This window comes from Ptychodera flava, chromosome 10 (assembly GCF_041260155.1).
Source record: "Ptychodera flava strain L36383 chromosome 10, AS_Pfla_20210202, whole genome shotgun sequence".
Taxonomy (NCBI): domain Eukaryota; kingdom Metazoa; phylum Hemichordata; class Enteropneusta; family Ptychoderidae; genus Ptychodera; species Ptychodera flava.
The window spans coordinates 4,121,677-4,138,949 of NC_091937.1; the positions used below are offsets into that span (position 1 = coordinate 4,121,677).

At 38.0% G+C, this 17,273-nt stretch overlaps 1 protein-coding gene across 1 annotated transcript; it reads left to right on the plus strand.

Moving 5' to 3' along the window:
* The first annotated feature begins 128 nt into the window (after positions 1 to 128).
* LOC139141829 (organic cation transporter protein-like) lies at positions 129 to 15,295 on the plus strand. The gene is made up of 7 exons (XM_070711515.1): positions 129 to 296; positions 637 to 790; positions 1,416 to 1,501; positions 4,155 to 4,375; positions 5,064 to 5,172; positions 14,045 to 14,260; positions 14,425 to 15,295. The coding sequence occupies exons 1-7, from the start codon at positions 199 to 201 to the stop codon at positions 14,558 to 14,560; spliced, it is 1,020 nt and encodes a 339-aa protein (XP_070567616.1). The 5' UTR covers positions 129 to 198; the 3' UTR covers positions 14,561 to 15,295.
* Positions 15,296 to 17,273: the final 1,978 nt, after the last annotated feature.

The window sequence follows — 17,273 nt, forward strand, 5'->3', positions numbered from 1 at the left end:
TTCTCTTGCAGTCGTTATCAAAAAGTTTAAATTGCGTCGATAAGTCATTCTGAACTGTTCTAATATCTTTTCCTCAGCAACATTGATATACAGTACCAATGTCAGTGTTATCCTGCATTTTCAGGCGTAGAGCTAGTCGGTCCCTCATGGCGAGTATTCACTGGAATCGTCATTGAAGTATTTTTCGCAATTGGCTATATGCTTCTCGCTGTTGTTGCATGGGCATTTCAAACAAAGTGGAGATACGTCCAAATGATCAGCGCTTTGATATTGGTACCATTTCTTCCATATATCTGGTAAGTTTGCGCTGAGTATGTTTACAAAACGCGGTGAAAGAAACAAACTTAATCATTTCAAATAAGCGAGTAAAAAACGTAACCTTTAGGTGTCCTTAGTAATAACGATGTTAAGAAGTTATTACAATGCGTTGTCTTCTGAACCATAGGCCTTTGGTTCTGCCCTATACCTTTGCTTTCTGATCGAAGTCCGGCCTTACGTCATCAGCAGGCCAGTTTATTGATTTGATAGACCAGTGTGACAGTGAAAGGTACCAACCTCACTGTGCAACCAGGTCTTCTTGTCTTTGGATGACGTATGGCAACACACATTTAAGCAAAAACTTGTCTTTTTGTACAGGTTACTTCCGGAGTCCATTCGCTGGCTTGTTCAGCAAAGGAAGTACGGTAAAGCACGAAAATTGTTACAAAAAGCAGCTAAGATGAATAAAGCTACTCTGCCAGAAAATTTATTCGATGAAGAGGAAGAAACTAAATCCAAGGACGTCGACAAGGTAAATTACAATGTTCTCATTTTCTCTTAAACTTGAAATTTATGCATTTTAAAAGAGTAAGAGTATACAAGTTCTGTACAACTCACTTGACAGGTGTCAGAAGCAAACGGAGGAGCGTGACGTTTCGTCCTTGATGCGATCAATAGATCCAGATAACTTTCATCAGACACAAGTGCTGATCACTAAATTTGTCAATTGCGTGAACAGCGCCAATTATTTAAGTACAAAGTCATTGTGCATAGTACCACTTTGATGTGTTGTCTGCTACTCGTTTGGTATTGAGAAAATTTAGTAAACCTGCTAATTATTTTTAAAATTACCATTTTGACTTTGCGCATGTAATCGATTTCTCATAACGTCCACGTGTCACAACAAATATATCCCAGTTTAAGTCGTATTTTGCAATGTATGCGTGTATATCTGTATCATTATTACTCATCAAGTTTATGGGTTGGAAGACGTCCCATATATCCCAGTATTAACAGTGACCCACGTGTTCCCCATTGACAGCGCACTATTGTAGTTTTACGTACGATGAACTGAATGAAATATAGTAATTTTTTTGCTTTTTTTTGCGTCAGACTCTAACCTTGCATGCATTTTGTTCATTTTATTCCTACCACAGGAAACCCAGAATTCGAAGCGATCGTTTATAGACCTCTTCAAGACACCAACTCTCAGGATAAGGACACTTAATATATTCTTCAACTGGTATGTATTTAAAATTATAATAAAAGCAAGTGGCTTTGTGTTTGGAAAGCCTTTGTGTTGTCATTCAAAGAAAGTGTAAATCAATGCAATAAGACTCTGACATCTCTGAACACACAGACACAGACGCAGACACAGACACAGACACACAGACAGACACAGACACAGACACATATATATATGGGACGCCTACATATATATATACTGAGAATCTAGGAACTTGTACACTGCATGAAAACCCAATAATTCAGATAAATTCACATTATGAGTTGCCTGTAATATAGTATAATACACGTGAATTCACATGAATCCACATGAATACAGGCTTGCTGAATACAAAGAATGGATTCTTGACTGTATTCATCTGTATATGCACTCTTCAGCTGAAATACAGGCAATAATCCATGTTAATACAGTAAGTATTATTGGGTTTTTGTGCAGTGGTAGTTGTCACTCTACATGCGCTAAGCACTATACTTTGCCTGCATTGACAAGCAAACCATTTTCATATATATATATATATATATATATATATATATATATATATGTAACGTGAAAAGAGCATTTTATACATTAAAATGTTCATAGAACTTCAGATTATGGCATTCTCAGGGTAATTCGCATCCCTGTATGTTCCCAAAATCACGGCCAGGTGGGGTTGGGTTGGGGTAAATCATCATGGTCCATGGAAACAAGGGAAAGGGTACTTTTTCTAAAAGGTGGGCGTTGAAAGAATTACAATATCCCTGTGACGTCTGGTAAATAATTTTCCTCGATCTAAGCCCACGCCACCGCTAAAGTGTAAATGAGATTGCGAGTAATAATGACGTCATCATGTACTCTCTTCTTCCAAAGTTATCATGCTGCTTCAGACTGTTGCTGTAATGATAATAACCATAGACTACATTGGTATGTGTAAACAATCTAATTGCTCTAACTCTCCTACATTTTTAGACAGGTTGTTATAGTTTTCGTTTCCCGAGTCCACTCTTCTCATGACAAGTCATTTACGTTGAAAAAGCCAGGGTAAAAGGTATTTTGAAATTTTGCGGAACAAGCATTAGTATTTGCAGAGTCATGCTGAGAGTGCCACTGCCATGATAACAAACCTGGGCACCGTCATGCGTATTAACCCACTGCAGTAGTGCCAAGATGCCCTGTTCCAGTTACTATCTTGGTGCAAATATTCAATAAAAATAATGATGTGAGGCACAAAAAATTATAAACATAACATTTTTTTGATAAAATTGAGAAAGAGACTATGAGTATGACAAATTAACGCTTATGGTATTTGGGGATATTTCATTGATTTTAGTGAAACATCTTAAAGGGAAACGGTCACTGGAACTGCGCCTGTGCGAGTTCCTTGTTTACAAACAATGTATTTCATGCACGATATCTAGATGCACCTCATCATCATACCTGCAACTTTTAATTATACGATGGAGATTATGGCAGACATGTTTTAACTTTCATCAATCACCATCGTACCTTGGATACAGTGTTTACATTAGTCGTATGGGTCCCATACAGCCTGTGAGCACAGTTCCGACGACTGTATCCCTTTAATTTGCTGAAGCATACTTTGAGGTATTTTAGATTTCTACAAAGGATGATAACGGTACATGTATAGGTAACAATGTATTTCTATAGATAGATTTGCCAAATTGGTAACAAACTCGACTAAGGAATTAATTATCCAATGTACGATAAAACGGATGTTCTGTTTCCTACGATGAATTGCTGCCGATGCGAGTTTGCAACTAAAGAGGCCACAAGTTTCAACTTGTGATTATTTTTTTCATTTTCGCACTGGATATACAAAGTGCTAGCCTCACTAACAAAACGAAATGTGAACGATGCGATTTTATATTTTGACAACTAAATTCCAGTCTGGACCAACATTGAAATGTCATCGATAACATTCGGGATTACACTGGTAAAGGTGATTGTGCCAAGTTGAGCAAAGAGTATATGTTGACATGATTAAGGTAGTACACGCTTCGAAAGTGAAAGACAAACTTTTGCTCAAAATTTTGTCAAGGAAGACTTTCAACCATTTTCTTGCAAAGTATAGAATAAAAGTTGGGGGTAGCCGTGCAAAGTTTGGTGCTGGAGAAACAAATTACCAAAGATTTACCAATATTTAAAATTCAAAATGGCCGCCGTCCCTGTGTTAACTCTACGGAAAAAAATCGATTTTTGAAAAGCTAAGACGGTGAACATTTTTCTCACTACAAGAGCTTTAAAATGAGCCACCGACAAGTAGATCAGAAAAGAACTGTAACTATACCCAAGGCGAATTCTACATCAAAGAGTATGAAACTAATTTACATACATTACGAAATTACTTCAAAATGCGTGAAAAGTTATAACTCGTGGAACTTTAATTGCTCATTCATTGTGGGGTCAATTACTAAATCTACGCTGTGTAAGATGATATTGTGTCTCATATAACGTGATATGGTTATTCCAACTGCGGGGTATGCTATTGTGAAAGCTATTGTCCAACCGTTTCATTCAACTTCAGACTGTTTGTGCTCATAAAAATGAATACACAGATATCAATTGAATCGCGATTCTATTCTATAAGAATTTTAAAATTTGCAGTGAGTTTGCTGTAACCTACTTTGTCACCGCTCTTTCAATTGTACAGGTTTTCAAATTCACTGGTCTACTATGGACTGTCCTTCAACACGGACGATCTAGGGGAGAACGATTACGTGAATTTCTTCATATCCGGAGCTGTTGAAGTGCCAGCTTATCTGTCATGTCTCATTCTACTGAAATTTGCCGGTCGCCGTCCAATATTGTGTGTATATATGTTGATTGGAGGATTGGCATTGCTTGCATCTCTTCCGTTCCAAAATGATCCATGTAAGTTTATATCTAGAGCCTTGAAAACACTGGTGTCGACAGAAAAGTCAACCAAACTTTTGGTAAAATACAGTAAACAACAGAATTTATGTATTTTGATAATCGTAAATAAGAACACTACTACTTCTACAATAATTATCATCATCACCACCACCACTACCATCATCATCATCATCATCATCATCATCATCATCATCATCGTCGTCGTCGTCGTCGTTGTCATCATCACCACCACCATCATCATCATCATCATCATCATCATCATCATCATCATGATCATCTTCACCATCATCATCACCACCACCATCACCATCATCGTCATCATCATCATCATCATCACCATCGTCATCGTCGTCGTCGTTGTCATCATCACCATCATCATCACCATCATCATCACCACCACCATCATCATCATCGTCATCATCATCATCATCATCATCATCATCATCGTCGTCGTCGTCGTCGTCGTTGTCATCATCATCATCTTCACCACCATCATCATCACCACCATCATCATCATCATCATCACCATCGTCATCATCATCATCATCGTCGTCGTCGTCGTTATCGTATATGTTTCATTATTTTACACCAAAGTAACATAACCAGCAACCAAAACATCTCAAGCGGTTTGATGATAAATTGTAGCTTTTAATCATAGATCATAATAACATGTCTTTGATTGCAGCTTTGGAATGGTTAGTGGTTACCCTGGCAATGACTGGCAAGTTTTGTATCGCTGCTTCCTATGCTGTAATATACTTTTATGCCGCTGAAATATTCCCAACCCCTGTAAGGTAAAATACTCATAACGTTGTATGAACCTAAACAATCAAATTTTTTTAGTCCTTTGGGCCTTTGGCCCAAAGTACTAATGTGATGACGCGGCCTCTGTTGTTGCATACAGTGGGCCGTATGCTGTGGACGCAGGTATCTCGGAAACGCTTCAGTAACTTTTTCTGAAATTTGGTCTGGTGGTCATTTTGGCATGTATCTCAAACGGTCTTTTTTCTTTTTTGATTGAATCATTTTAAAGTCACTTTTTTAGCTTTTTTGTGAAAACCACTATTTTCAATTTTTCCTCAAAACCACTGATTTGATTATTGTGATATTTGGCATGGGTGTTCGTATAGTTGAAATGCCGTCAGAAATGTTCAAAATTTGGTAATACATGCCTTGTATTATTTTAAACAATATTTTTTTACATTTTTATTTTATATTTACTTGATTTTGACTCGCTTTCGTTAAAGCTACCGTCTGCGCATGCGCACAACTCTAGGACAAAATCTGAGTTGAGAATCGAATCGGACGCCATCTTGTTTCTCGATGTGGGCACATTTTTTACTTTGTGAACGTTTCACTGTGCATTTCAATATATTCTATAGTTATGACGTTGACAGTGATGCACTTTTGCGGCTGTCGTGTATTTTTTGGTACGAAAGGCGCCTTTGATCGACTGAAGAATGATGGTACCGGCAGGCATATCAGTTCTACTGAGGAAGTAATCCACTGGCCCGCATAGGTCAGGGACTCACTTAGGGGAGAACCACTTGATTTGTGGGGGGGTATGGAGGATTTTGAGAAAAAAAATTGTCACCAGGTGAAATAAAAGAAAAAAATAAGCCTGTAATGGCTTGAGAAAAAAAATTCTCATAACAGACAGAAATAAATAAAAATGGAATTGTCATAATGCAGATGAAATGAGCAAAATTTTGGAAATTCATTCTCATGTGTTCTTTGCTAGCATGCTGCCATAGGCAGCGCAAATGTTTTTACCACAAGCAATTCTCATGTGTTTTTTTTCCCAGCACTTATGATATAAGCATTCACTACTTTACACCTCAGTGCACTCGATGTTTTCCTTCCCTTTTCTGACCCAAGAAATCATATTTCTGGATTTCTGTTGCAATATCTCAATGGTACAGGCAATATCTAGATGGGACTATTTGACTTCTGTACATTGTGAAAATTGAAAACACAAGACAGGAGTCAATGAACTAGTGTAAACACCAATATATTATTCTCTCAACATAAATATGTTAGAAAGATTACAAGTTGTCAAAGAAAAATTGAGGAACAACAAATATAATGAAATACAATGTGTGAGCCTTGTTTCTCTGACCACAAAAGATAACATCTCCGCTGAGAACTTAAAAGGAATTGACTGTTATAAAGAAAAGCAGGTATAGTACTGATCACTGTTGATTTGCCAAAAAAGTGTTCTATAATTTAAAGTTGTATATATACTAGACTTTCCATTTTGTTTTCATTCGTTGGAATGTAAAATGAATATATAAACCATCCTGTGATATGTGAAACACTGGCTTAAATTTGAAAAATTGCACTGCTACTCCATTTGATAAAAAAATTGATGCAGGTGTGACAGTTGAAATTAAAAAATGCTGTCTCTCTGACAAAAAAAGTTCCCATACCCACTTCCTGCATACCCCCCCCCCGAAATCAAATGGGTCTCTCCTTAATATGCGCATGCGCATATAACAAGTTAGCGTTGTATTGCAAGGTTGAAAAATCAAACCGACGCAGTCTTGTTTCTCGGTCTTGTGCGAATTTTGACGTTTTGAAGCTTTTAGCATTTATTTGATGATATTTTGTAAATATGAAGTTCACGGTGATTGTATTTTGTTGCTGTCATGTATTTTTTTGGCACGAAACTCTCCTCGTTACCGGCGAATCCATTGCTTTAGCGAGGCAATCCCACCGGCGGCCCGTTAGTAATAGCTGGGTGAGAGCATGGAGGTGAGAGCGAGAGAATTCGCTCTGTCCTTCTACCTCCATGTCATAACAAACTAGCGTCGTTTTATGTTGATGTACTGTCCTTTCGACACAGCGATAACCTTAAGTTTTCTGTTGCTTATTTTGGGTAATTTCGACAGTTGTGCATTGATTTTGACATCATTGTTGAAGACAGAGTGTGCTTTAGACTGTCGACAGTCCTCGTGCCTTCTTTTGACCGGATCCGGAGTCACTTGCGTAGTAATCCAACGTAGGCGATCGAGCGCCGAAGCATCATTGTTGAAGACAGTGTGTGCTTTAGACTGTCGACAGTCCTCGTGCCTTCTTTTGACCGGATCCGGAGTCACTTGCGGTAGTAATCCAACGTAGGCGATCGAGCGCCGAAGGCGCAAGGTCGAGTGCTGAAGGCACGAGCTTGTATAAATACCGAAAGCTACGCGAGACCAAGCAGTACAAGCGACTGGCGAGAGTCTATGGTGCTTATGTTGACCGATTTACGCGCACTTCAGAATCACGGCATAATCCGACATGGTAATTGGCATGATCATCAGATCATACATGATCCGAGATTGCACTTTAGCAAGGTCACGATAACTAATGTTGTTTGTTTCACTGTGGTTTAATACCTATAGGGCCTATTTCCACTAAAAGACTATTAGAATTTCCTCCTGGCTACTTTGAAATCGTGCACTGGCATGCATGTAGTTGTCAACATCACTATGCTTGAATGTAGTAGACTCTTACTATGAATATATCGACTGTCACTGCATATTGCATATGTGTGCAAGTCACTCCATATCATATCAAAAAATGTAGTATTGCGACGTTTGAGCTGCCACAAGCCAGAATTTACAGTTTATGAGAAAGTTATCTTACATGTAAAACTCAGTTCTACTGTGAACAAAATGCAAGCTATGTTGCTTAACTATGGTGAATAACATAATATTTTGTACCTATCACCGTGTCAGAAAATCAGAAGGAAACAACCACTCAGACAAACTCTGGTCAGGATGATACTGTCCAATTTTAATATGTCTCTCGGCACACACTAGATACTCATGACTGTAAAACAACATTTCCATATAATTGTATATTCAGTTTTTATATTTAGTTTGCTTTTCACCATATTCTATGTCCTTCCCTGCACTACATAATTCAAAATTAAATATTGTTTTTGGCCTATACATACTTGAGGGGTAAGCTTATTTAGTCTCATACATTAAAGATGCACTGTTGACCTTCAGAGTCCAAACTTTTTATCATTGTATTGTAGATAGGTGTACACTCCAAATACTAAGTACAAGTGTGGTGAGTGTAACAAGCAAATGTTTTTTAGTCAATGGCCCAAATTTATTTTCTATTTGATGGACAATAAATACATGTGTAATCAATGCCAACAATCCAGTTTAAGTAATTTGGTTTAGATTAGCCATTGTCCATTATATACAATAGTGTGTGGCTAAATTTTCTCCCCTTCTGTATCATATAAGTTCACCGTTCCTGTTTTAGATATTGTTGATCCTATTGAGTTCCATCTCTTATTCTTGATTCACTTTCACATTAACTTTCATTTATGTCCAAACAATTTGACTTTTTGCCAGATTTCACATTTATGGCAAATAATAAACAGTAAGGAGGCACAAAGGACGTCGGTGCCCCCGGGCCCCATGTTTAGTCCTTTGGGCCTTTGGCCCAAAGTACTAATGTGATGACGCGGCCTCTGTTGTTGCATACAGTGGGCCGTATGCTGTGGACGCAGGTATCTCAGAAACGCTTCAGTAACTTTTTCTGAAATTTGGTCTGGTGGTCACTTGGGCATGTATCTCAAACGGTCTTTTTTCTTTTTTGATTGAATCATTTTAAAGTCACTTTTTTAGCTTTTTTGTGAAAACCACTATTTTCAATTTTTCCTCAAAACCACTGATTTGATTATTGTGATATTTGGCATGGGTGTTCGTATAGTTGAAATGCCGTCAGAAATGTTCAAAATTTGGTAATACATGCCTTGTATTATTTTTAAACAATATTTTTATCCATTTTTATTTTATATTTACTTGATTTTGACTCGCTTTCGTTAAAGCTACCGTCTGCGCATGCGCACAATTTAGGACAAAATCTGAGTTGAGAATCGAATCGGACGCCATCTTGTTTCTCGGTGTGGGCACATTTTTTACTTTGTGAACGTTTCACTGTGCATTTTAATATATTCTATAGTTATGACGTTGACAGTGATGCACTTTTGCGGCTGTCGTGTATTTTTGGTACGAAAGGCGCCTTTGATCGACTGAAGAATGATGGTACCGGCAGGCATATCAGTTCTACTGAGGAAGTAATCCACTGGCCCGCATAGGTCAGGGACTCACTTAGGGGAGAACCACTTGATTTGTGGGGGGGGGTATGGAGGATTTTGAGAAAGAAAATTGTCACCAGGTGAAATAAAAGAAAAAAATAAGCCTGTAATGGCTTGAGAAAAAAAATTCTCATAAGGCCAGGAAGAAAAATAAATTGTTCATCGGAATCGCCGCTTCTACTTTGGCATATTTGGAAATTTTTTTTTTTTGATCGCGGCAAATTCTTACTTCCGCATTACAAATATTTTTAGTACTACCGCTGATGGCGCCCTACACTTTGTCGGGTTTTCGCGGGCACGGGATTTGAATGTACACGTTGTTGTGACGTCTGAATTTGGCGAATCACGGCGCAAAATGGGTCGATTTGGCCAGAAATTTCCTCGTTTTGTAAAGGTTAGTACATGTCACATCATGAGTATTAATTTGATCGCCAACATTCGACGTGATGGCAACAGTTAGTTCCAAAGACGCTATTCAGTGTTTGTCCTGATATTACGTTCGGACGGTTCGGCGATTTGTTGAACAAGATCGTGGCAGCAGATGGACGGTGCATCCGATGAATGAAAATTGCATCGAAAGTATAAAAATTTACGGCAATGACAAAACACATGGTTGCGTCGATGTTAAAGTATCATTTGAAGCTTGCTGTTTCTATTGTGGAGTACAAGACAGCCTTCTGGATGATGACTATATAACTTCACTCCGATCACAGTACAGTGTTGTTAGACCATTGTGTAAATTGTGTAGAGACAGTGGTAAAGAGGCCAGAACATGGGGTCAAAGTAAAATGTAAAAACTCAGATGCTAGGTCCCACCAGGACAATATTAAAGGACAATACTGAATTGTTGGATTTCAGTGATTTGCTGTACATTTCAGTTTTATTCTGAGAGAATGTTGAAATACTCAGAATATGTTGTGCAAACACTATGTTATTGTTGGGAACTCATAGAATCAGTTACCAGTATCAGTGTTTCTTGTCTGAGATATTTCTGGTAAAAAGGAAAACAATTATCTTGCCTTGTCTGCATCTGTGCAAAAATGCCAGAGAACCGCGTTTACCTTCGGCCTAAAAAAAATTAAAAAAAAAATTTTCGCTCGCCGCTCCTGGAACTTGGTCCAAAATATCCGATGAACAAGATTTTTTTTTTTCTCTGCCTAACAGACAGAAATAAATAAAAAAGGAATTGTCATAATACAGTTGAAATGAGCAAAATTTTGGAAATTCATTCTTATGTGTTCTTTGCTAGCATGCTGCCATAGACAGCGCAAATGTTTTTACCACAAGCAATTCTCATGTGTTTTTTTTCCCAGCACTTATGATATAAGCATTCACTACTTTACACCTCAGTGCACTCGATGTTTTCCTTCCCTTTTCTGACCCAAGAAATCATATTTCTGGATTTCTGTTGCAATATCTCAATGGTACAGGCAATATCTAGATGGGACTATTTGACTTCTGTACATTGTGAAAATTGAAAACACAAGACAGGAGTCAATAAACTAGTGTAAAAAACAATATATTATTCTCTCAACATAAATATGTTAGAAAGATTACAAGTTGTCAAAGAAAAATTGAGGAACAACAAATATAATGAAATACAATGTGTGAGCCTTGTTTCTCTGACCACAAAAGATAACATCTCCCCTGAGAACTTAAAGGAATTGACTGTTATAAAGAAAAGCAGGTATGGTACTGATCACTGTTGATTTGCCAAAAAAGTGTTCTATAATTTAAAGTTGTATATATACTAGACTTTCCATTTTGTTTTCATTCGTTGGAATGTAAAATGAATATATAAAACCATCCTGTGATGTGTTAAACACTGGCTTAAATTTGAAAAATTGCACTGCTACTCCATTTGATTAAAAAAATTGATGCAGGTGTGACAGTTGAAATTAAAAAATGCTGTCTCTCTGGCAAAAAAAGTTCCCATACCCACTTCCTGCATACCCCCCCCCCGAAATCAAATGGGTCTCTCCTTAATATGCGCATGCGCATATAACAAGTTAGCGTTGTTTTTGCAAGGACCAGCTCCTGGCAAGGACTTTTGAAAAATCAAACCGACGCTGTCTTGTTTCTCGGTCTTGTGCGAATTTTGACGTTTTGAAGCTTTTAGCATTTATTTGATGATGTTTTGTAAATATGAAGTTCACGGTGATTGTATTTTTGTTGCTGTCATGTATTTTTTTGGCACGAAACGCTCCTTCGTTACCGGCGAATCCATTGCTTTAGCGAGGCAATCCCACCGGCGGCCCGTTAGTAATAGCTGGGTGAGAGCGAGAGAATTCGCTCTGTCCTTCTACCTCCATGTCATAACAAACTAGCGTCGTTTTATGTTGATGTATGTCCTTTCGACACAGCGATAACTTTAAGTTTTCTGTTGCTTATTTTGGGTAATTTCGACAGTTGTGCATTGATTTTGACATCATTGTTGAAGACAGTGTGTGCTTTAGACTGTCGACAGTCCTCGTGCCTTCTTTTGACCGGATCCGGAGTCACTTGCGGTAGTAATCCAACGTAGGCGATCGAGCGTTGAAGCATCATTGTTGAAGACAGTGTGTGCTTTAGACTGTCGACAGTTCTCGTGCCTTCTTTTGACCGGATCCGGAGTCACTTGCGGTAGTAATCCAACGTAGGCGATCGAGCGCCGAAGGCGCAAGGTCGAGTGCCGAAGGCACGAGCTTGTATAAATACCGAAAGCTACGCGAGACCAAGCAGTACAAGCGACTGGCGAGAGTCTATGTGTGCTTATGTTGACCGATTTACGCGCACTTCAGAATCACGGCATAATCCGACATGGTAATTTGGCATGATCATCAGATCATACATGATCCGAGATTGCACTTTAGCAAGGTCACGATAACTAATGTTGTTTGTTTCACTGTGGTTTAATCTATAGGGCCTATTTCCACTAAAAGACTATAAGAATTTCCTCCTGGCTACTTTGAAATCGTGCACTGGCATGCATGTAGTTGTCAACATCACTATGCTTGAATGTAGTAGACTCTTACTATGAATATATCGACTGTCACTGCATATTGCATATGTGTGCAAGTCACTCCATATCATATCAAAAAATGTAGTATTGCGACGTTTGAGCTGCCACAAGCCAGAATTTACAGTTTATGAGAAAGTTATCTTACATGTAAAACTCAGTTCTACTGTGAACAAAATGCAAGCTATGTTGCTTAACTATGGTGAATAACATAATAGTTTGTACCTATCACCGTGTCAGAAAATCAGAAGGAAACAACCACTCAGACAAACTCTGGTCAGGATGATACTGTCCAATTTTAGTATGTCTCTCGGCACACACTAGATACTCATGACTGTAAAACAACATTTCCATATAATTGTATATTCAGTTTTTATATTTAGTTTGCTTTTCACCATATTCTATGTCCTTCCCTGCACTACATAATTCAAAATTAAATATTGTTTTTGGCCTATACATACTTGAGGGGTAAGCTTATTTAGTCTCGATCTCATACATTAAAGATGCACTGTTGACCTTCAGAGTCCAAACTTTTTATCATTGTATTGTAGATAGGTGTACACTCCAAATACTAAGTACAAGTGTGGTGAGTGTAACAAGCAAATGTTTTTTAGTCAATGGCCCAAATTTATTTTCTATTTGATGGACAATAAATACATGTGTAATCAATGCCAACAATCCAGTTTAAGTAATTTGGTTTAGATTAGCCATTGTCCATTATATTACAATAGTTTGTGGCTAAATTTTCTCCCCTTCTGTATCATATAAGTTCACCGTTTCCTGTTTTAGATATTGTTGATCCTATTGAGTTCCATCTCTTATTCTTGATTCACTTTCACATTAACTTTCATTTATGTCCAAACAATTTGACTTTTTGCCAGATTTCACATTCATGGCAAATAATAAACAGTAAGGAGGCACAAAGGACGTCGGTGCCCCCGGGCCCCATTTTTTAACTCTTAGTATTGCCTTCCGCGACAGATTTTGAAGGTTTAAGCTGAGGAAAAAATCGGTAATTAGCACACAGAGTTTTCGATCTCAATCAAGATGTACGCAAACTTCAATGATCCTCAATTTAAAGTTAAAAATGGTCAACAATTATACTAGTGTTTATGACAACGAAATGCATAAATTTAATCGCTAATGTTTATGTTGATATCGAAACAGATCTCTGACAGTCGCAAAGCGATTTAGAAAACAATAAAGCCATACACAATATGTGAGGAACGATTTAAGCTGAAATAAATATGTAATCAGTTTAAACAGTGCCATCTATGAATTGACAAATATTCCATTGGAAGATATTTGTGACAGAGTTAAGGGGTCTAGGGACGAAGAGGTCTGTCAGGTAATGTTCCCATATCCTTCAGAGTTAACCCCCTTACATATTAATATTGCCTCTGCCTCTTGACACGATACTAGCTGTGTCGACTTTGTCTAATACGAGATTTTTATACAATTTAATTATTTTCGACCCACAATATTTACATCTTTCCACAATAATACTGTCCATCTTCAGGTCCCACTGTATGGCATTAATTATTGTAATTTGTCTTCTTTTCTCTAGAAATGTTGGTATGGGAGGTTCATCAATGTCTGCCCGTATAGGTGGTATCATTTCACCGTACATAATGTTGCTCGGTGACTATGTGTGGGAACCGTTGCCTTTCGTCATTTTTGGATTCTTATCTATTCTGGCTGGTTTACTAGCCCTCTTCCTGCCGGAGACGCGTAACAAGGCACTGCCAGAGACTATCGAAGAAGGTGAAACATTTGGAAAGGGGTACGTGAGATCACAAAAATCACTTTTCATCCTAACAGTAATTCTTTCATTTCCATACGTCCTGGCTGAACTAGTCGAAAAACCAGTTTGAAAAGGCGTGTTATGCCACAAAATTTTGTTGGGAAGTGTGTCGCATTAATCCTTATCGTTACATTTTAACACAGAAACGTCGACAAAAGTGGTGCAAGAAATACTGTCAATGTTGAGTTGGATGATGTGTCGCCCAGCAACAACGTAATGACGTCGATGGATTCAAAAGAACAGCTTGCTGACTCATTCGACCAAACCGGAACGAAGTAACGAGGCCGACGTGGAGATCTGTGACATATTTATCTTCCATATAAATGCATCACACTTGAGAACCGTAGTGTCAATCTCATGTTATCTACTTTATATACTTGTGTAAACTCTTTACTTGCATTTTCTCAAATGCTAACGATTTCATGTATTTGATATGTTTGATAACTTGATTTCATATTTGAAATGTGTACATTTAGTATACATAAATTCTTCTCACTGACACATGGAAATTCAGTAAATTCTCGATAGGATTCGAACTCACAACGTATAGTTTTATTTCTGTTTTCACTTAACGACATATGACCCTGCTGTATTTTGTGCATGCTATACTCAGTGCTAAAATAACCAAGTGTCATTCTTGTATGTCAGCTTTCTTTTTTCGAATTTATTGTAAAGTTATTATTTTTCATGATCCGCTGCTCTTTATAAAATCCTGACATGTATTGCTCAACGAATTTCTCTGTCAATATATACTTTGTAGATCGGAACAATGGAACAGTTCTCTGTTGCCTAGGTTGTAAACTTTGTTTCAAAGAAGGAATCGACATGATGTTCAGGTTTGTGTGTTACTATCTCTACCACAAAGATGAGGTTAAATTTATCAAAATCAGTGGAAGACGTTAAAGGTGGAGAGCAAATAGCTTGATGTTGGCTGTGAAGACCAGGTCTACTATTAAATACTTATAATCGGTCCCAAGTGTGTAGACTTTCTACTGTCAGAAACACAAATTATTGCTATTACTATGCACAGTAACGTCGTTCATCTACAGTTACAATAAAACTTATGTTTCACGCGTAAAACCGTATGGTGTATCAGTCTTCTCTCCTTCAGTTGGCCACGAAAGCGTATCCATTTTTCATCCTTTATCTAGTCTACTGTGCAAACGAATTTATTATTAGTTTCCACGGACATGGTCCGGGGGACTTCTAGGTTTGGTCATGTCCGTGCGTGCGTGCGTGTGTCCGTTCACGCAGATATCTCAGAGATGCCTTGAGCGAGTTCATTCAAACTTGGTACAAAGATTATTCCTTATGTCATACAAATGCGCGTCGATTTGTTTTGTGATGTTATTAAAAAGCGGGGACTATGTCATTGACAATGACTTTTTGAAAAAGAGCTTTGTCTCTAGAGCAACTGCACTGAATTTGATGAAACTTTGCAAAGATGTTTGTCACACAGAGCTCTGATAGCACACAATCAGATATGTCAGTATTGCATCAATTAATTGCTAATTTGCATATTTGATGCATGGTTGTAATTAGGAAGGCGATATCAGAATCCCTGAAACGGACGCGGACGATGATCGCAATATCGGGATGTTTTGACCATTAGAACGGTGCCAGTCTTATTGTCTTGAGTGCTATTCATCTACACCATCGTTATAAACTGTGTATAAAGGCTCTTTGTGGCATAGCCTATTTACGTTACCATAAGGAGACAGAGGTTCGGTTTGGAGTAGGTTCATGGAGCGGAAATAATTCTCTAGCCCGCGAAAATGGTTTGCACATGCGCCCGTAATATTCCTTCTCGCAAACGATGTCACAAGCAGGTAGGTATCCTCCCTCAAAGCAACTTGTATCAATGTCTCAGTAGTTGTATCATTTTACCTTCTTAAAGGATTGTTTGAAATCAAATGCAACTTGTGTAAGAGTGCCCACCGAAGTATAACGACGGGATGTTTTTGAAACATCAGCGACGAATGCACAACTTAGATTTTATCAACGAAATCATTTTTAAGTTGCAACTATAGCCTCCGCAAATCTACAAATACCGTCACCAAGGATCGTAATAGTGATATGTTCAAAGACGATTCGCTTAATATCAATCTAAGTATGGCGTTTCCGCATAGATCAGTCCTCGTGCTAATTATGTTCATGCTGTAAATAGTACGACCGGAGGATATTATACTCGAAAGGATTCTGCTGTAACAAAAAAACATCAGACTGTGAAACATAACAGTCAGAAGAGAATTTATTGGGACCTAAAACACAAAACACATAATTAAAAAGAAGAATATATGCTTCGAACGTTGAAAATGCGTAAACAACACGATTGAAACTAATTTGGGATAATTGGATGGTGAACTAATGTTGATTTAATATGCAAATCTAATCTCATCTACTTTTCTTTTTAAGTTACACAGTTGTATTTATGAGTAATTAATATGGCAACATTCAGGAGTAGGGCACCTAACACTTTTGAGAAATTTGAAACATATGAGGATCCAATTATCCCAAAATAGTTCCAATCGTGTTGTAAAGTAAAGACAGGTTGGTGTTCTTCATGTATAATTTGAAAAAACATTTCGCATACGGCGGAGTTCCGTTTACACGGGAGGGAGTTGACAGCAAATTAAGCTTACTTTCAGCTTTTCTAATCGACGACACCTAAAGTGTGGCTGTTGTATGCAAACGTTCCTCGATGTCGCTTCCCATTTGTCTCCTCTTTTGTGTTTACTTTTGCCTTGAACTTGGCGTGTGTCTCCTCCATTTGTCTCTGGTCAATTCCTTTGTCAAAGACACTCATCACTGTAGTGTGTAACTTGTGATAAATTAGCAACCTACAAAGTAAGTCAGTTTAAATCTGCCGAGTTTTTTAGGAATTGTCACTTGCTTCTAAGGGGCTGGTCAGTTTCTTCGGCCTGGGGGCCGGTGGATTCATGGGGGGGGGGGGGTCACCCTGTTTTTGACTTTGGTGATAGGGGGGTCACCA

Bases quoted from the DNA above. Each gene is read 5' to 3' on its own strand.
- LOC139141829 (XM_070711515.1), top strand. From the start codon at position 199: ATGCTTCTCGCTGTTGTTGCATGGGCATTTCAAACAAAGTGGAGATAC. The intron at 791-1,415 runs GTAAATTACAAT...TTCCTACCACAG, and splicing joins AATCCAAGGACGTCGACAAG to GAAACCCAGAATTCGAAGCG. The intron at 4,376-5,063 runs GTAAGTTTATAT...CTTTGATTGCAG, and splicing joins TCCGTTCCAAAATGATCCAT to CTTTGGAATGGTTAGTGGTT.